This window comes from Ptychodera flava, chromosome 12, assembly GCF_041260155.1.
Source record: "Ptychodera flava strain L36383 chromosome 12, AS_Pfla_20210202, whole genome shotgun sequence".
Taxonomy (NCBI): Eukaryota; Metazoa; Hemichordata; class Enteropneusta; family Ptychoderidae; genus Ptychodera; species Ptychodera flava.
The window spans coordinates 22,812,675-22,833,622 of NC_091939.1; the positions used below are offsets into that span (position 1 = coordinate 22,812,675).

General features: G+C 39.5%; 1 protein-coding gene across 1 annotated transcript in view; it reads left to right on the forward strand.

Moving 5' to 3' along the window:
* The first annotated feature begins 422 nt into the window (after positions 1-422).
* The window catches only part of LOC139145417 (carbonic anhydrase-like), a 67,300-nt gene continuing 46,774 nt past the window's right edge, over positions 423-20,948 (forward strand). Inside the window, exons 1-2 of the mRNA XM_070716584.1 lie at positions 423-598; positions 3,335-3,382. Coding sequence (XP_070572685.1) covers positions 535-598; positions 3,335-3,382 — 112 coding nt within the window. The 5' untranslated portion in view covers positions 423-534. The remainder of the gene's footprint in view (positions 599-3,334; positions 3,383-20,948) is intronic.

Consider the following 20,948-nt stretch of genomic DNA (forward strand, 5'->3'; position numbering starts at 1 on the left):
TTGAATTAATCGCTATGTGGACCCTGTGGTTTGATATGCTTGGAAGCTTATAAGTGTCTTCTTGGCCTTTACTGACCAAACTTTCAACAATCTAAGCAGTTCCACTTGTTAAAGTCAACAGTCCTTGTTCGATTGGACAATTACCGCTCAATAAAAAACACTTGTGACGTAAAAAACTGCAATAAAATTCATAAACTCTCAATCTTTGTTTGTACTGAATGACGTTTTGACGGCAACTATGTACAAAGAAATTGAAATACTCCAAAATTATTTGATCTTAAAGATTGCTGAGCAATAAACGTCAGAGCTGTCGCGTGATAAGGGCGACGCTCGTGTGAATGCAGGTTGGCGGGGTGTGTAAATAGTTGTGCGACACTGCGATATCGATCATTTGTGTGTTTTCTGTATATCAATCAGCCAACACAAGGAACTCCTGCACTCAAGTCGTCTGCTGACGTCCTATTAAGGAAGGGAGGGCAAATTCGAAGTCGATCTGGGTTTTTTGGTTCGAGAAGACAGCAACCGATAGTTTTAATGGAGCCATTTGGAGGGCTGATCGGTTTCATCGCCTTGGTGACGGCGCCATATTGTCAAGCAGGTGGGTTCACTTTCCGCTCGTCGATGTGTTATTGTTTGTACTTTATAGGGGCGTTTTCGATGGGCAAGGGCGATCAAGTTCTAAGCGGCTTTGCATTGCAATCATGCATTTCTTCGATGAATAAAGGAGGCGTGATTGAATCAGCTATGAGAGGAGATTGCAACTGTTTACTTTCACCGGTCGTCATCTTCCAATGCAGGAATGGTGTGACGTGAAAGAAGTTTAAAAATCTCTAAGATACCCGGTTCAAGTCTGATTGTGCATCGATGTCACGCTGGGTCTTGTCAGGTTTTACGGACAGAGAAATAAATAGCGCTTATTAAACATATCACTGGTCGAAAGCTCGGACGCCTTCTCAATTCTGTTGGCAATAAAGCGGCAGTTCTCAATCCCTGGTTCTCGCATCAGTGCTCGTTGACAATGGCTATTTACTTGATGTCAATCCTTCGTTGTCCCGTGAAAGTTGGGTTCAGTTAATCAGTTAGGTTAGAGCTAAATCTGATAGGCAAAGCTGCCCCTTTAAATCGAAAGAGAATATACAGTACGACGTTTTGACTGCGCGGATGCCCTAAATAGCTAGTTTTGCCTTCATTGGCGACGGAGAACCAAGTATGGTGACGGTAAGCATTAACGTTGCAGAAATTCTCTGCTCTCGTTTTCAGATTTATCGTATACAGTTTTGTATTTTTTCGGTACTTGCAGATCCCGCGCGCGGTACACTATAATGAATTTGTTAGAAACCAAGTGCATGTACTGATCACAACAATACTATACGCCATATTGTTCACACTTTGGAGTGCTCACTGCTCGTATAGTTCGACGCCATGAAGTCGCCGATTCATTGTCACAACCTAAACATCCTTGTATCGAACGATGGGACGAAGAATCACGTGATGATCAGAGGTAAAAAAGGCCAGAAAGAATAGTCAAACTGTTTCTCTGAATCGCCGCTTCCGCGTTAGCCAATTTGGAAATTGGAAATAACAGTATTGTTCGACCATAAATGTGAAAAATATGTCTGGACGGTGGGTCAAAGTAAGATGAAAAAGCGCAAATGTTAGACCGACCCTAAGCTTGTTAAAAGACAAAACTGCAGTTCCATTGTTTTACTGCAGCTGTAAAGGTGTTTTTGTTGTGCATATTTACATTGTTTTTCTTCTTCTGGGAGCATTTGGAAATGTTTCAGAATTCTGTCAACACTATAGGCTGTATATGTAATGCCTCTGTTATTATGAACAGTTTGTAAAATCTAGACTCCAAGTCACCAGTAACGATGTAACTAGCGGGAGATTTTGCTGGTTCGTTAATAATTCAAAACATCGCTCACCGCCTCCTGTAACTTTACCTAAGAAAATGCAACTCCTTGCCAACTTCATATCGCGTTCTTATTAGTGACAAGTGACTGACGGCCGTACCGATATGGAATATGAAAGAAAGAACTAGGCAAAAACACACAGGAATTTCTTTTGTTTCGTCTGACTGGTCGTGAAGTTTCAATTAATACACACGCAGAAACTCTTTGGAATAGCTTACCTCTGCGATACTGAAGCCGTATACGTCGTTCTCAACTACGGAATGCGCTGTGTCAGAAACTCGCCGCTGTGGTCTGACGCATTTCCTTATGTGAAAAGCTCGAACACGAATAGTCTAACCACCAAGATCCTACTTCACAGAACCAAACCCTGCAATAATCCTGCTTTTCAACGAGTTCTAGTTATCTTCACGTATCATATATTGTATAGAAGAATTCATGTAATCATCAGCAGAATGGTTTGATGTACAGGGGTGAACTTATAAAACTTCAAGAATACTCTGTTTTATTATTTTTACGCCTTACGGTCACTCCATTTCCTTCATGTGGTACACACTCATTATAAAAAGCTAGCTTACTGATAATCTAAAGTCAACTTTCAGACATTTTTCTCCTTAAAATTCCAAGTATTTCTACATAAGCCGAATGTTATTTTGACTCAAAATCATTACATTGTCAATATCAAAACTTGTCACACTCGGATTCTTTCTCCTCACCTTTGACATCTGTCAACATTTTCGTGATATTAATCTTTGCCTTGGTTGTTGTAATGATATAAGCTTCACGGTTTAAGGGGCATTGACATATATACACGAGAATGACAAACTACATTAATTGCGTTTGACCTCAATCCCACCCCCCTTCTCCGAGGACAAAAGTTTGAATTTGAAGTGTGAAAATTCGACGACATAACGACGGTTTGTAAGCGCTAAAATAGATTGGTTTTTATTTTATAAATACCGAGAGGTTTTTCGTAACAAAATGTTAACGGTGATTGAACACAACGCATATATACTGTTTTCATGGCGTCACCATCGGTGGCTTATATAGTTTGTGCAAATTTGCACATGACAATCCCTTAGCTGACTGTAGCACTACTATAAGTGCCTCACGTACACACAGAATCATGGGACTGACTTCTCGACGTCTGATGAGGAAAGGAATATCTTTTTGACGAAATAAACAATCGCAAAAACGTTGTCTTTGCCGTCAAATGTATAAGAGTCTTCCCGCACTGTTTGTTTCAAATATTTACCTTGGCGTTCGTTCGAACACTAAACCATGTTGGCGGTGATTAAATTGTATTTGTTCTTTTCTCCCAAAATCATCGCATGTTTTCTCCCAAATTTTGACAACTCGACAAGTTTTTCATTTCAGAGGCGAATCACGTTATTCAAATTTTGTGTTCTTTTTTTGTTTCACAGTCTCTGTAGAAATCTCAGCAGTAAACTGGGGTTACAGACAAAGTGATGGTAAGTAACCGTTCATTTGAAACTTGCCAAAGCCACTGGACGTTTTAAGCATTCAATCAATCTTGAAGACGTCTAAAAATTGATTCAATATACGTGATCATAACCTAATTTTCATGATGAAAACCTGCCAGTCGTTTTTAGTGCAATCTTATAAATGGATTGATTGGTTGTTTGTTTTGTTGTTGTTGTCACATGTGAGAGAGAGAGAGAGAGAGAGAGAGAGAGAGAGAGAGAGAGAGAGAGAGAGAGAGAGAGAGAGAGAGAGGAGAGAGAGAGAGAGAGAGAGAGAGAGAGAGAGAGAGAGAGAGAGAGAGAGAGAGAGAGAGATTTTCCACAATGGAACGAATGTGCGTCAATCAAAGCCTGGTCGACTAGCTGTCTCAAAGTAGCTAGGGAACAAGTCCTTTACATAATTATTAGCTTTTTTGCAGCTGCTACCGTCATCTAGCACCCTCTGGTATGCTATGTCTAGTATACTTCGACTGACAGAGGTCATATTCTCACTATTTCACTTGATTAAGAGAGCTGATCAGTGGCGCAAGTCCATTGTTAACGAGTTTGATTGAACAAACACATGTAAAGTGTTGTTAAACTTGCCCAGGTTTAGTATCCCGTGAACGATTGCAGAGTAAGAACTTCTTTTCTGTATTTTAATTTCTGCCGATTTTCTTGTAAATGCCTGGTATCGTCCTTTCCACCTACTCCGTATGAAGACACAGAGAAAAGAAGGGATCTGCACTACATAGGGTCGAGTAACTTATTCTGCGTTCACTCCCCCCCTCTCTCCTCCTCGTCGATTGTTCACCAAAGATTAATCAACTACGTATACAATGGCTGCACCTTGCAATGTGCACCATCATACCATTCCATCCTTTTGCTATTATTTGCGACACCGTGTGCGTGTTGATCGTAATTAGATTTTACCCAGTTTTGTGTGTATCTGTAAATTCTCCTAGAATTTGACGCCAACGACACAATCCGGCTGATTAATGTGTTTTCGTCTTATAAGTAAGTTCCTGTCACGAAGTAATTCCCGAATAAATAAACCTTCGACACGTGGGTCAGAGATCAGAATGGCGACAGTATTTTGCACGCTACCTTTCACACTGAATGCTGGGAAATATCTTTGCCTGGGTTTGTTTCTCCTGTGCGACAGCATAGCGGTTCATGATATTAGTGTATATTAGTCGCCTGCACTGAGCATTCAAAGAGGCAAATACATAGTTATTTCTTGCTTGGATTGGGCTACTGGTAAAAGATAACATCAGTTATTATGCTGATTATTATTATGACAAAAGTAGAGTGTGATTTGCATACCCCCCCCCAAAAATAAAAAAATTGTAGATATTAAGAGTTGAAGTTGGCTGGTAAATATGTTTTATACATATCAAAGATTCCCCCCTTCTTTTTTTAGCTTCGCTGTCAACGACGAGAAGCTTTTGTAATAGCTGGATGTGTGGCGGCGTCCGTCGTTCGGCGTCCGTCAACTTTTTACATTCCAAGCTTCTTCTCGAAACGACCGTTCCGATTCCTTTGATATTTGGAGTACAGAGCCCAACGGATGATTCATCACCTTTGTTCGAATTGTGATGAAATATGAACATTTGTATTTTTGAGGCTAATTTTGCTATTTTTGGGCAAAAATCGTCCCCTCCTCAACGGCTGCTTAGAAAACTTTAATATTTGGTATACAGGTCCCTATTTAGTTGTGATGAAATATACAATTTGTATTTCTAAGGCAATTTTTGTCATTTTTGGTCAAAAACTCTTCAAAAATCTTCTTCTTCAAAAGTGCTTGTCAGACAGCCTGATATTTGGGATATAGGTCCCTAGGGATGACCTATTTTAGATTTGTTCAAATTGTGATGAAATATATAACTTTGTATTTTTCAGACAATTTTTGTCATTTTTGTCAAAAATTTATTTTACCAAAACCGCTTATCTGACAGCTTTGATATTTGGTATTTAGTTTCATAGGGATGATCAAAATGTGATATATTAAAATTATGATGAAATCTACAATTATGTATTTTTCGATCAATTTTTGTGATTTTTGCCCCAAAAATTTGTTTCTCAAAAACTGCTTTTCTGATAGGTTTGATATTTGGTATACAGGTTTCTACAGATGAATTAAATGTGATATATTGAAATTATGATGAAATCTACAATTTGGTATTTTGGGGACAACTTTTGCCATTTTTTGTCAAATCGGTTGACATCAGGGATGCTCTTCATGTGATATGTTCAAATTATGATGAAATCTTCAATTGTGTATTTTTCCCATTTTTAATCAGGCCACCCTTAAATGAGCTATCAAAGATTTCCACCTTCTTCGTCAACACATGTGTCACAATAGTTATTCTCTACATAACACAGCAATATCGACCGTTAGGTCGCTTGTTATGTCTGTTCCATCCAGGGTTTAAACTGAAGACCGTGTTTTAGACTATCTTCTTAAACGTTGTCAAGGCACAAAGCAGTTCAATACACCCACCTTTCTCTCTCTCTCTCTCTCTCTTCTCTCTCTCTCTTCTCTCTCTCTCTCTCTCTCTCTCTCTCTATTCGACAAATACAATTACCACACAACGACTGTATTACAACAAAGCCATCATACAGAATGAGTTTGCATGTTCAAACAGGTATCGATAGAGATGAGATGGGACGTTTCAAAATTTCTAAGGTGCATTTCATCGCGCGAGAGAGAGAGAGAGAGAGAGAGAGAGAGAGAGAGAGAGAGAGAGAGAGAGAGAGAGAGAGAGAGAGAGAGAGAGAGAGAGAGAGCAATCAGAAAGACAGGCAAGGCTGGCAGACAGGCAAAAAATCGACAGACAGACAAACAGACATACAGACAGCCTAACAGACTGACAGACAGAAATACAACAAATAGATAAATAGAAACACGACAGACAGAATAACAGACAGACAGACAGACAGACAGACAGACTGGCGGACACAGACTGAGAGAGTTAAGAGACGCATGGAGGATAGGTAATAAATAATATTGCGAAAGAGGCCATTTTGATTTCTCTTTGCTGGGAATGTCCATGCAACACTTTCCTCCATGCAAGGATCTAACCGAAATATTTCGAAAGTATAAACAATTTGCAATCATGGTCCTCACGGATGGGAATTTTATCAACACACGTGCTATCAGCAGAATTTCAGGAGTCTTTGTCACGCAAATACCGGCTAGCTGGTGATGAATCAGTGTGTATATATTGCACATAGAGTTATAAAAATTATCTGACCTTGCGTAGTTGCTAATACCGACCATAGTAGTGTCGGAAAGGGGGTGCATAATTTTGCCTCCCAGTCCCAGAGTTACCTCTTCAAACGCAGTCACTTTGTCTTGTCACCTCGTCTTAGTTCCTTCTGTCTTATCAGTGAGACAGGATACGATCTGAAAAGCCAATTTCAGTTGACTTTGTGGCAGGCAATTTTCCTTTGTCGGTATATCTGTATAGTATCTACACCTACAAATAACTTAGTGTAGCGCCCTCTAGTGGCAAAACTTACAACCCGACCAGCAAGATATGTCGCATCCAACAGCTTTGGAGTGCGGCAACTATCCAATTTATGCTGTTCAAATACGTGTGGAATGCTTTGACACAAGTGGACTTAATGTCCAGATATTTTGACATTACAGAGCTCCGTATTTCCCAGTGTTGAGTTCACAAATAAGTATTTATAGCCATTGGGTGTCAGTATGATACTGCTATATGTGGAACCAATGCTGTGCCCAGAAAGCGCAAGGGAAAAAAATAGCAGGGGGGCTTCTGAACTTTAACATTTAGAAAGATAGTGCAATGGTCAATTTTCTCTCTATTTCCAATTAATTAATATTACAGGGGGTTTCTAATCACTTTTCTTCGATATGATAACTGTATCAACATTTCTTATAATATACTGACTTCAGGTGGAGCTGCATGTTGCCAACATAGTTTTTTCAAAGTAATATTTCTCATCTAAGATGACAAGGAAACCCTTCATACTATATAATTTTGAAAAAGCAGAGAATCTAAAGTTTAGTATGGTGGCAATAGTTTATTCGAAGGATTAAGGGGTGTATATTTCGGGTAAAAAACCTCAATTTCGGTATTAATGATAAAAATTAATTTAACTTGATACTATTTTCTGAAATTTAATATTTCACTTGAAACAATTGTATATGTAGAAAAAATAGACCATTGTATATTACATTTTATATTCTCATTCTAAAATGGCAGGGGTCACAGACTCACCCTCAAAAAAGTGATTAAAAACATGATTAGCACAATTAAAATGCCTCTTATTGAAAATGTAAGAATTATATTGCCAAGCTAAATAGTCGTTTGGTTGTGTAACATTTAAAATACATAATGTGAAAATTTCAGAAAATTTGACCGGCCAGATCTGCAGAGTGGAGTTAAATTCTTTGGAAATCTTGAAATTGGGAGAAAAGAGAAGCCAGAAAATCGGATAATTTGCATATATTTGCATAAAATAACATTTCTTTATCACGCAACTTTTGACTGTAATTGACAAGCTAAAAGGTGAACCCAACCAATATTTTAATTCTGGGTTAAATGACTTTGAGCAAACTACGCTGTTTGGTGCAGCGCCCCCTTCAAACACTTTATCTTCCTACATAGCGTTTCTGGCTGAGAAGCAGCGCTCCATATACTGTATGTTAGTATGACCGCAAATCGTCCAGTTCATCTGTTGACTGTGTGTTTGTGTACAAACACGATAGTAAGGATTAGTTAAACACGGCTATAAAAAGAAAAAAAGGCATGACGCGCACATTTCGGACTTGATGCGCGGCGTATACCTAGGAAAAAAGTCAACCTTTGGCCTTAACAGTGATGGTCGCATGCAAATACACCAAACTGTCGAGCAGTAACTTTTGCACCCTGTTTTCAGTTTATTAAAATCTGTTTTTAGATGTTCTGAGCCACATGTCATAGGTTGTATTACTGCGCATGCGTGTCCTTATGTATCGTGGATCTCAAAACAATTACTGAGTCAGTTGACTTAATGAGAAATAGTTGCCGGAATGGGCGGAACAAGTGGTTTTCCATCGAAAGTGTTTACAATAAATCAAGTAACATACAATTTCATGGTTCAGACGGTCGGTCTGTTTATTTCATTGTTATATTCAAAATCTCAAAAATTCTCGTGGTAGTCAAGACGTTATACAATCAGCCAAGAGGACTGGAGTATAGGTTGCGGCATGATAAAAATAATAAAAATAGGGAAAAAAATTTTGATGATATTGGAAGAACGGTTGATTTTATATAACTGCTATTGTTCCCTGGTGAATATTTTCTTCGTAAATTGTCGCGTGTCCACGACGACGATCGTCAGCAACATGTTTCATCGTTCACCAACTGAGGTCAAAGTTCAAGATAACGCGCGAGATGAGGTTATTTATTCGCATATCCAATATTGTCCCGCAACACAGGGATTTGCGTCTTATGAATTGGCAATTATTTGAAACATCCAGCTAAATTTTGCTGTCTTTATTTTAATGCGCGTTACTCTTATGGCGGCCGGATCTCAATGACTTTTAAATGGATTTGTACACTTAAAGTAGAGATAACAGGTTTCGTTGAAGACCAGATACAGGTACGCAGTAGGTTGGGCACGGACACCTTAAACATCAGCAGCTATAGCAAAGATGGGATGGTATAGTTGTGACGTACGTTAACTAACTTCAGTACTTCTTCAGTCTCTCTTCCTGATGTAAATTAAAGCCCGCATGTTGTTTCTGTGATATTTCACAATGTAACATTTTGTTGTTTTTTAGTTGATCAATTGAACAAAATAGGTCCATGACCAGTCCACGTGTCTATAAGCTGAATCAACTGTTAGAGCACGTGCTTGTCATAAACACTTGCTCGCCCATGGTTCGATGTCATCGCTGAAGTGATTGGCTGGCAAATCTGTAGACTCGGAGAAAGGTTACCAATTCTAGAAAGTTCACTGACCATTTTGAAATCGATGGACAAGGGCCACTTGGTATTTCGTAAATAGGTCAAAGTTACTGGGGGTAGGGGTTGGGTGGGAGGTTGGCATCAGTCCATCTTGCAACCTGGCCAACGTAATACTTTGCCGCCATATTTTTCGCATGTGTACATCTTATTTATGCCTTGTATAATTTTGACATAGCAACTTCTTTCGATCTTGTTAAAGATTGCTGCCTTGGCAGTTGTTTTCATCTTGTAACAGTTGTGGCGGAGGTCTGAGAGAAGCTGTAGACGGAGTCAACAAATCACCAAGGGACCGGATTGGGCCATGCCATGTCTCCGACCGTTATGCCGTCCACCCCCCCCCCTCCCGCCCATGATTTGGCAACGGAGAGTTTTTATCAGTTTGCATGTAAATCTCGTATGTTTATGTTCAACGATTTTTACAACACATGCATGATAAAGGCTTGTCTCTTATAATCAAAATTGAAGTTCGGTGAGATGTTAGAGAGACAAAGTCAGCCATTTTTCATGAATTTTGTTTGATAAGAGATACTACTTATATCGTTTGACATGTTGAAAGATACTGAATGAATGGATGACCATGCATATATTTGAGCCCGGTTTAAAACCATCGCGAAATGAGTTAATGGTCATTTTTGCGATGGTTTCATTTAATTTGTCTAAAACCGGGGTCGAATATATGCATGGTCACCACTTATTCACTATCTTTCAACATGTCAAACAATATAAGTAGTACTCGTGTCAAACAAAATTCATGAATTTCAAAATGGCCGACTTTGTCTTTGATGCCGTCATAGGGGTGTCAGGTACCCAAAGAGCATTAAAGCTTGAGGCCAAGATGGAACGAGTAAAACGTCTGTCTGCGTTAGCCACAGACCCATCCTGGGATATACTGGTGATTTTCTTGTTTTTACGTCTTAAAAGCGCCCCTATATTGACACTTGACTCAGTGATTTAACGTAATCGCATCCTAAATAATTTGACCAAAAAGGCAGACATCGCGTCTTCCATAGTCTGTATGATCAACGAATCGTCGCAAGTAATTGAAAATTTATCGAGAAAGTCTGTGCTGTATTGCTTCTCCCAGAATACCATTTAGGGTTCAGCATTTTAAGAATATGAAAAGTTTTGATAGGAATATGCGATGTGGAACAATGTTCACACATTCTATATTTAAGCCTACAAATCTATTTAATTAGGATGCGATGGGCTGAGACGCGACCGGTGGTCCCGAAAAATAGAACATTTTATAGATCGAAAGCAAGGAGAAACTATAAATATAGACGATCAGTTTCTGATAACATCGGCTGGCATGGAGAAATTAAGATGATTAATAATTTGGCAGCGTTGCAAATATTTTGGGCGTGGCTGCAGCGAATTTCATGTGACATACTGTAGCTGTTACGGTTATGCTGGATGTAGATATGGAAGATGGTATATGCAGGTGCTCTGTAAACATGTTGACACACTTACACATTAACTGAATCCCTATTTTTATCAGCCATATATCAAAAATAAGCGCCGGGGTCTGCCAAAAATATGACTCTCAATGGTCCCACCGTATGAATCTATGCCATATATCATTAAGCTTATTTGTCTGGTTTTTTTAGAAGATGCCTGATGTACTGCTAATATCCAGCAGCGTTACCACGGAAACCGACTTTGAATAACGCGGTCTTCATCGTCTGATCTGTCATATCTGATCGAACTGTATACATCACATACATCATCTACTCAAAACATTGTTGCATTGCCTTGAGTATGCGATCTTTGATTATGCAGTACGTACCGCGACGTGATGTGCGTGATTCTGGGATTTAACGTATCCGGCACAGCAACACACCAATCTTCAAATGTCGACGGCTCCTTGCTTTACACTCCCGCTAACCCACTCTCTTTCTCCCACTCTCACCATCTTTCCCTCACTACCTCCATTTCTCAGTCTGCCGTATTTTTGTCACTCCCCTGTGTCTTACTCAATCTCCGTTCCCCTCTTCCTTCTTAAAGCCCTTACTCCAACTTCCACATATCTCTCTCTGCTTCCCTTTCCATTGTCTGTCTGTCCATGCTGGCAGCAATGCAAACAGATAAAAACTACTTGTTATTAAATTATTTTTCTGCACAAGTAAGCCCTCTTATTCCACATGAGAGTTCAACCAGTTCTCATCGTCAGTGTAAGTGTAAGCTAGTGAAAGAAAGCAAACAAAAACTATTGCGATGCAAAATACCACAGCAACTTTTTAACTTTTTTATCATAACAATTTAAATGAGCGGTTAGTTGAGAGAAACGTGTTATTTCATACTCAGCCGTCAGAGTGATTTCTTGTTGATCCCATAATCGTGTTCCTACAGATTTATTATTTTCCTGATGGTGCATTTTATCGCACCTTAAAGCGCCATAGCACAGAGCTTGACGGCTAAAACTACCCAAAGATACCTACTTCACATTGTTCTGGATGCGTTTTCAGTTCAAAGATGTCCAATGACATACAAAGACACCGTTATCTGTCACCGTATTAAATATGTCGAGAGGCTCTTCCAGGCATCAAGGGGGTGTCAATTCTTTTGATCTACCCTCGTCTGACACGCCGACATGCAGAAGTGTCTGTCCTGATAATTGCTAAATTGGTCACGACGCGCGATAGCTCGGCCAGGTAAATTGGCACCGCTGGAGTCTTTGTTGTATAATTATTCGGGTTATCAGGGCAAGCCACTTCATTCAAGCAGACAGCTGATTACGGGACGGTTATCTCATACCCGAGCAAAGTATGCGTGTAATTGCCTTATCGCAAACCGTCGGGGTGTTTTGCTGGAAAAAAAAACGCGTGGCACTTTGGAAACGTGATGACACGTGGAGCAGGAGTCGTTCTCAAGCACGGTTGGAAGAAATGCGTAGTGAATAACATGCATTACAGTACATAAAACACCAAATTCGAATTCCCTTGTGCTACACGTCAGCCCAGCACGCCGTTTAATGCAGTAAATAGTGAAAACGAAATGGGATATTGTAGAGTGGAAAGAGGGCGGCGCGCTCTCCTCCGGCAGTTCTAAGAACGCTTTTCATGAATAGTCACACACTTTCAATTGTTTCCAAACAGTGCTTAGATACATACATACATACATACATACATACATACATACATACATACATACATACATACATACATACATACATACATACATACATACATACATACATACATACATACAGAGACAGACAGACAGACGTCAAGATGTTGACATGTAGCTAAACCGCTTAAGATTCCAGACGTTTCTAAATTTTTAGTTACATTCATTGAGGCCACCTCTGCCAAGACAGGCAAACGGTTACTGTGGCAGTACTTGAGCTTTACGAAAGGAGGAACCCCACCACCCTCTCACATGTACATTGAGACTCCGGCTTCCTATTTGTGAGTATGTATAAATCATTACCCTTATACATGGTACTTCGGATCCTCACGTACATACGTCGGTCGGTTCACGACTTCAGCTGTTGCATCCCGTCAAGTGGGGGGGGGGGGTGATTTTCGCTTCATGTTCACTCGTCGATCGGTTTCACTCGACGATGTGTTGCTCAGTACCGTCATCATCGAATTCATGCACCTCAGACTTTGATCAGCTGCCTCTAACCCAAGCGTGATCAAGGACGCGAAACGCCACCCTGACCCAGATAAAGATGGCGGACTGAATTATAACACATAACTACACAGTCGTTACAATTCATTGATTCAAATGCATTCGAAGTTTTAATTTTTTGTATTTCACAGCTTACTTCTCTGAAAGCGCTAACAATTCGGACGCGCTATATGAGGCAAAAAAAAAAATGTGCTGTTCCGATTACCCGACCTACCCCAATTTTATCCCCCCCGACCCTAGACTTTTTAGAGCTTCGTAAACCCGGAAGTAAAAATAATGATATGAAAAAACGTGAAACGCATGAAACTAATTTAAGTTCGATTTTGATACTTTTTGATCTACTTCAATAAAATGCTGTTGAAACAATACCACGCGTAAATTTCCGTACGCTGATTTTGCATATGAAAGCCTATCAGCCAGTTGAGGGTGTCTGTGTCACATCATCTCTGTACGATTGAGAAAAGGAGACAAACTGAAGGTTTTGTGCATCATATGAATGTCCATAACACTCTGAAAACAATTCTGATAGCAAAATTGACACGAAAAATTGGACTTAATATTGGACTTTACTGTTACAGAAACGTGTTCAGTGCAGACAGGACTAGCATTGAAGCCAGCTGTGGTGTCAATGGGCCCGGTTTTTGAATTCAGTGAACAGAGCAAATAAACCCTAAAATTAACTGTCGGTGACAACCAACCTTTCTGTTTGTTATTTTCCCCATTCTAAAATGACTGAAAAAAAAGCAACTGGAGCAAATCTGACATCGAGAAAAACTCGACTCCGCATTCAATTCAAAACAAGGGATCTGACCCTCCAAGTTGTTCATTTTAGCTCTACTGAGTATGCGCACAAAACTGCAAGAGCAGCTAGTCACTACAAAAATACAGCTCACTGGTTTGCAAAGGGCAATGTTGATCCAAACTTACAGTAGTGAGGGATGATATACGCACAGTAAAAACGTGACAAACGTGCACATTATTTTTTTCAGAAGCTACAAACATTCTTTTATACAATAGATTGATTTGTGTAGTGCAGACAGTTCAGGATAAAAAAAATCCCTTGAAGGTACAGTGGGAATGGCTGGCTGTTGTTAATTTTGATGTTTGAATGTACATTAAGCCCTTTGAAAGCAAACTTACAGAATATGTGCAAACAAACATACAGAATGTTTAAGCATGAGAGAATATGCTACAATTTTTAGGGATATTAAAGCTTATGAATATTAATGAGCCGTCCGCCACTCTTGGAAGCCCTATACATTCACAACAGTGATACCCAAATTTTTGACTTTTGAAAAAATCTTATAGAGGATGGTGTTTGGAGCCAGCTGCTTGGATTGTGTAAGCAAGTGATTTATGGCTTGTAGTATGTATATCACAAGTGACATCACTGCAACATTAAAACTTACATAAGATGTCCTTAAATGTTTCAGTTAAATCCCCCCCAATTTTAAAACCCCCCTCTAAAATTCCAGGAGAGGGGACAAATCCCCCCTGGTATAATATCCTAGATGAAACACTGCATTGATGACAGTAAATATTGTGTTGTGTCAGTTCTTACAAGTCAGACTTACCTGTGGATAAACAGTTCACTTTCCTGTCAAAGAATTGTAATTCAGCCATATCAATTTCCGTGGCAGTCTAATAAACCACACACTTCAATTCTACTGAAGAATATTTTATTTTAATAAATTATTATTCAATTTGAGTGCATTTCATGAGGAAATTGTTCACTGGTAGTTTGTTTGAACGCGTACAAAATAAACATTGAGAAATAAAAAAATGAAAAAAATTCCCTACCTACGGCCTACCCTATTTTTGAAAACCATGTAATCGGAACAGCACAATTTTTTTTCTGTGGGGGGCCTGATAAGCATACTTTATAAAATCCCCAAAAGAGACAACAAACAAACAAACAACTCAGCAACAACCTTTGATCATCCAGGGTATAATTTAGGCATGGTTTTCTTGAACCTAATGTCAGCACAGATTTCATCTTGTACTACACATTTCGATTTTACTCATTGTTCAACACAAGGCAAGAAGGCAGCAGTGTTTCAAGGTTTTATGAAACCCTTTAGAACGTCGCAGCGTTTGAAGGCTTGATAGTGATATGCCTTGCTGCCTGTATCAACATTCGCGGGAAGTTGCAGAATGGAGTTCTAGCGAGACGACTGACGGAGCTCAATATCTCCGTAAGCTCTGATAACTATATCTTCAAAACGAATGCCATGGTGATTCTCATGGTGAAAATTTTGTATAAAAGCAAAATAGGAGAAACAATTGTTACAAATTATCATCATGGTCAGAACAAACTTTAAGGGCCACCAGCTGTGACTTTTCAAGTTGATGTTTTTTGCACTATTTTTTTGATTTTCGATATCAACCACAGTTCTTATTCTACTCCCTAAAACATGTTGGGATACAGGGTATTCAGCTTGTTAACTCAACCCGTAAATGTGTAAACTTGCATCGTTGGTATTGACAAGTGAATTCTGGTCCGGACCACAACTCATTGATAAGTGAAAACAATAGCGTGGTGCGCATAGCGCGCATACACTCTGCGTTGCGAAGCTGAATAGTGGGGTGTTCAAACATGCCTTTTGGAGTAGAACAAAAACTTTTAGATTGACATTAAATAATCACAAAACGTTACGGTGCTACCGGCCTTTTAAAAAGAGACACCGCACACAAAGTGAAAGATGCCGTAACTGGATAGCGAAACCCTGACTTTGAAAGGTGTAGAGTTTCATACATCTTGTTTTTGAGGACGGAACGCAACGAACCATTTCGTCTGCCCGATGTCAAATTGACCGTATTTCAGGTATTTAGAGCATATGGTCACCGTGTCCATGTCCTCGGAAAGGATACTATGTAAATAAACGCTGCCACTCGAATGTAAATCGTGTGCATGTAAAAGGGAGCGAGGTTTTACATATAAATATATTGAGTTCAAGAGTGAACTTCGGAGTCGAGAATTCATGCGTTCGTTGAGACGTTACCTTGTTGATTATATTGCTGCGGTCGAAGGATGGCAGCTTTCTCACGAGCCAACTGTTTTTTTTCTGTTGGTCGAACCTATGCAAAAATCAAGCTTTGGCCTCTTAAAGGCATACGGGAGTAGCTGTTGCCGTTAAGAGGTATGTAGTTTGCGACGATCAGTGATAGATGAGCTGATCACGGCGAAAGGGAATTTTTCATCCCTCCCCAGGTATACAAGGATGGGCACCAAGACTACGAAAAGAGATCAAATTTTTGTGAAATCAGGTGTAGAGACGGTGGTATTTCCGCCTTTGCTTAATGCCCTTTGCAGTTGTTGTGGTTGATCAAGACAAAATGGACACTTTTGTATACTCTTGCTTTATTAATGATACCATGAACAGTAGACTCTACTGTTTATGATGATACTGCTAGAACACACACGAGTTGGGACGTATGTAATGGTATAGTGCACGACAGATAACAGGCCCCCTGTAGGTTTACTGTAGAAAGGATTCCTCTTTGGTCCAATAGGAATGTCCCCTACCTGTGTACTGGTTCTTTCATTGGAATACCATGGATTACACATTTTGAAACACCTCTGAAATTACTGAAAGTTGTAAAAAGGAACGCGTACGCTTGCTAACAAACCAGTGAATTATAGGGCAATAGGCAACTACAGGCGGTGTTAGTACACTCATAGACAGTAGAGGGGGAGGGGTCTCTACTGTGTATGGTACACTGCACTACGTACTCGTTTACACACTCAACACCCAGGGCGCATATACATAAGTACTGAGTCAGTAAATTCGTCTGCCCTGGACGAAGAGTAGCGGCCCATGAAAGGTTTTTACAAATTCATTTTTATGGTGTAGATAGTTTCTCGACATAAATGTATAACAGTATAATAATATGTGTATCTGCTGACGATGTTTTCGTCATATTTTCAGTATCGTTCTTAAAAACAAGTTGTTGTTATAGGATGTTTTGCCGACCTCAGAATTTCAAAGTCAAGACCTTGACTGACATAGCGGCTCCTGAGAGTGGCCTTGTTGACATGGTAGTTATATCCCAGTTTCAATGGATTTCAGAGGATGTTTATGTGCAACGCAAGCGCAGGTATGGTAACAAAGATGAATTTTTGCTGGTAGAGCTTGATTACGTAATTAATTAGTTATCAGTTTTGTCCTTGTGAAGCAATCATGACAGTGAAGTGATATTTTATGGTCCCGTATACATACTGTGAACCGAATGTGTTACCAAAACAATCTTTCACAGGACAAAATTTTAACACTTGCAAACAACTTTTTCTTCCAAAAGCAAACCTGGAATGCAATTTTTCTCATATTTCATACGTCAACTTTTCTTTACAAACGCAACTTTAATTCATTCGGCACAACTCACATAACAGCCGGCACCGTTCTCATGCTTGTTGCCAGCGCAAAACAAGCAGGTTTTAATGTAGCAAACACAATTCTAGCCCCATACCATAATTCTTATGGAACCATAATTCTTATGGAAACGACACATTCGTTTTCAAAACGTCACAATATCGAGGATAAGGCCTAAAGTGCATCTCATGCTTTGAAACCTACATTTATCAGGTGAGAGTTGTATCCACAAAAAACCGTTGAATTGGCCATTTGAAATAACATTTTTGCCTTTTGCAGTAGCAAGTTGTTTCGATTCATAAATATTACAGTTTTAAACTTGTAATCCAGTGTATCTAATTAAAAGAGGTTCATCAGTACCTATACGGACCACCATGCAGATAAAAACACGCACGCACACTCACATGCACGCATAGGAATATAAAATGTTTAACGTATGATTATATATATATATATATATATATATATATATATATATATATATATATATATATATATATTATATATATATATATATATATATATATATATATATATATATATATATATAATAACCAGTTCAAATACATATTTGAACTACAGTCTCTTATATATTGCATAAATACCGCATAAAATTTATCAGAGATTCGGGAAGTCGCCATATTGGTGTACACGAGTTCCTTGACTCGCTGGATTGACGTGTCCTGGCCCTGACCTCTTTGCTTATATAGCCTATTTATCAGAGGACTCATTTTGCAATTCGATTCGGTTTCGTTCTGTTTGATAACTAAATGTCAGTCGTGACCTAGTCGTTTCTAATGTGCTAAGTTATCATCAAAGTCCATGGTTCAAGAACCTTTGTCACACAAAGGGCACTTAGGACTGTCAGAGAAATATGATCGCGCGAGTTTTTGCTCCCACGACTTATAAGTCTAGTTACGTGATGTCCCCGTATAATGTGAATTTTTTAGTTGATAAATGGAGACGACGTGATGAGTAACATTGACTAGATGTCACCCCTCTTGGCATTTTAATCCGATAGATTATAAGTTAATCCTGATTGAACCAGAAAGAGGTGTTTTTTGTTGATTTCCTTTCCGTATATCTTAGTACCTGCCTGTGACAGAGGATGCACATATTTTATCTGATTACACGGCATGGAAAACAACTTTGATCGAAAATGCGTGGTTTTGGTGAAGATGTGTGCACTAGATTCTAGGTTTCAAAGTGTATTATTTTGAGGATATTAAATACAGCACAAATGCTGACAACTAGGGCCCAGCACCGCTAGGTAATTCAGAAAACACTCGATCAGTGCTACATTTAGGAAAAATTGCGCAAGGAGGTAGGTTTCCGGAGAGCCAAACAGCTTTGAAATTAAAAGATTGAGGGAATGAATTTCAGGAAAATCTCTCTTTGATTTATCGAGTTTTTGTTTTGCCATCGCTTAGTTGTGGTGAAATTGCGCGGCAGTTGTGTGATCATAGAGACCCCTGACCGAGGATACAAAGACGAGAACTTTCACAAAGCCAAAGCAAGAAATATTCGTACGAAGAAGTCGTTTGAGCAACCGAACTCAACTCTCGATCTTCTTTGTAATGTAGAAAAAAGTCACTCGACTAGTAGCCTAGTCTACATGTGGGCATGTGCACACAATGTCTCAACGAATTTGCCCTCATCTCGAACATGAGACCGAGGCCGATTTTCTTGCATGGCCAATTTTAAGGTAGCACGCCCTTCGAAATTGAAAGACAAAGTTTTGCTCAATCTTTCCGTGAGGAAATATCAAATTGTTCCCTTTCGAAATCAGGAATTAATTATAACGGAACAGGGAGCAAAGTTTAGTACCACAGAGAAACAAATTACTCGATATTCACCGATATTTGAAATTCAAAGCGCCCGCAATTTCTGTGTGACCTCTACGAGGAAAAATTAAAATTTCGATTTCCAATATAAAATAAGCTAGTCTGTGAAAACCTACGAGCTGCAAAATGAGCCAACGCAAGTGGTAGACCACAAAATTATTAGAGTCCGAATATTTGTCCCATTTGTGCATTCTATCTTGATATTGCCTCCTTGAGCATTCAACATCGCGCTTCGCAAGACACAATAATAGATAATAGATACTAGTATTGCTGTCGGAAAACGCAGTGTTGCTCGGTCAGCAAAAAGTGCTGTATCGACTGCGCCTGTAAGTTGTCAGACTTCACTAATGGTATGTGACGTGAATAGCTATTAAGTCGAGATAGACTGTTCAGTGGATGTTTATCGACCGTCCTCCTTCATAGCGACAGCGATCTAGTCGGTGGGAAAATCGGACTACATAAAGTCCCAATCACCTCATCTTGTAATTCACCACCCAGAATGATATCATGCGCGGGCTTGTCTTCGTTGGGCCAATTCTCTGTGCCGGCGTTTCTCGTGACCTATAATCGCTCTGCACTGACAGTGTCATGTAGTTTGAAGCGGAACTTTGCTCCTGTGCCGTATGGATCACTCTCGATTATTTGTTTTACGCTGCCTTAAACCCAAACAAGCCCGGCTTCTGCAAAGAAGCCGTGTTTACTCATCATTAAAGAGACACATAATACTTAACGTACAAATGGGCGTTCGCTTTGTCAATGTTTATTCGCCCGTCAAAGTTCTAACCTCGGGGCACAAGTGTAGCTGCTTTTGGGGTGACTGCTGGTAAGACCGGAGAGCCCCTTCTTGCGAAGTTGATGGTATTATTGAAAATGACCTCCATCTGTAAAAGAACGAGAGAGAGAGAGAGAGAGAGAGAGAGAGAGAGAGAGAGAGAGAGAGAGAGAGAGAGAGAGAGAGAGAGAGGGGGGGAGAGAGAGGAGAGAGAGAGAGAGAGAGAGAGAGAGGGAGGGAGGCAGACAGACAGACAGACAGACAGACAGAGTTAGTTTATATCAAAAGTGGTAATAAAGACTTTACCGATGTTTCATTACATAGTAAGGTCAAAACGATATGAAGTAACTGTTGCATACAGGAATGCGAAACAAAAATCTAGATGTCCGTCATAAAATTCATCTACATCAAGTTGCTTGCTCTCATTTGATGAGATTTCCACTATGACAGTAGAGAAACTTTCTGTGGACAAATACAGCCGTTAAGTTTATCGGGGGTCCATTGAGATTACTTTCCCGCGCGAACTACATATCTTATCGTGCGGCTCTGTGTCTGGCGGGAAAGAGGAAATGTACGCGAAGTTGCAGTCTGATAGCCCCGATGGTTCGTTTAAGTATCGTGTCTCGCGCGTTTTAATCCAAGTTAACGGTAATGACAATACTTCGGACAGGTGCGATTTTTACATCATGCTAAACACATTAGATTCATTTTGATTAGATTTTCGCCTTTGATAAATAAGAGTCCAGAATTATTTTGTTTTCCTTTCTGTCAGGCAAGCCCGACAGTCCAAAAGGACTCACTTTTACATATTTCTAATTTTGCAGATTTTGTAATTGTATTTCGACTGTTTGTAGAGATAAGTATGTTCGCGTTGGAATTCGATAAAGTGAGAAGTTATCAAACCTGTCCAGGTTAGCCGTGTTTAATCGAACAACTAATTTCGTCTTGCTATGTAATTAATACAGACCAATT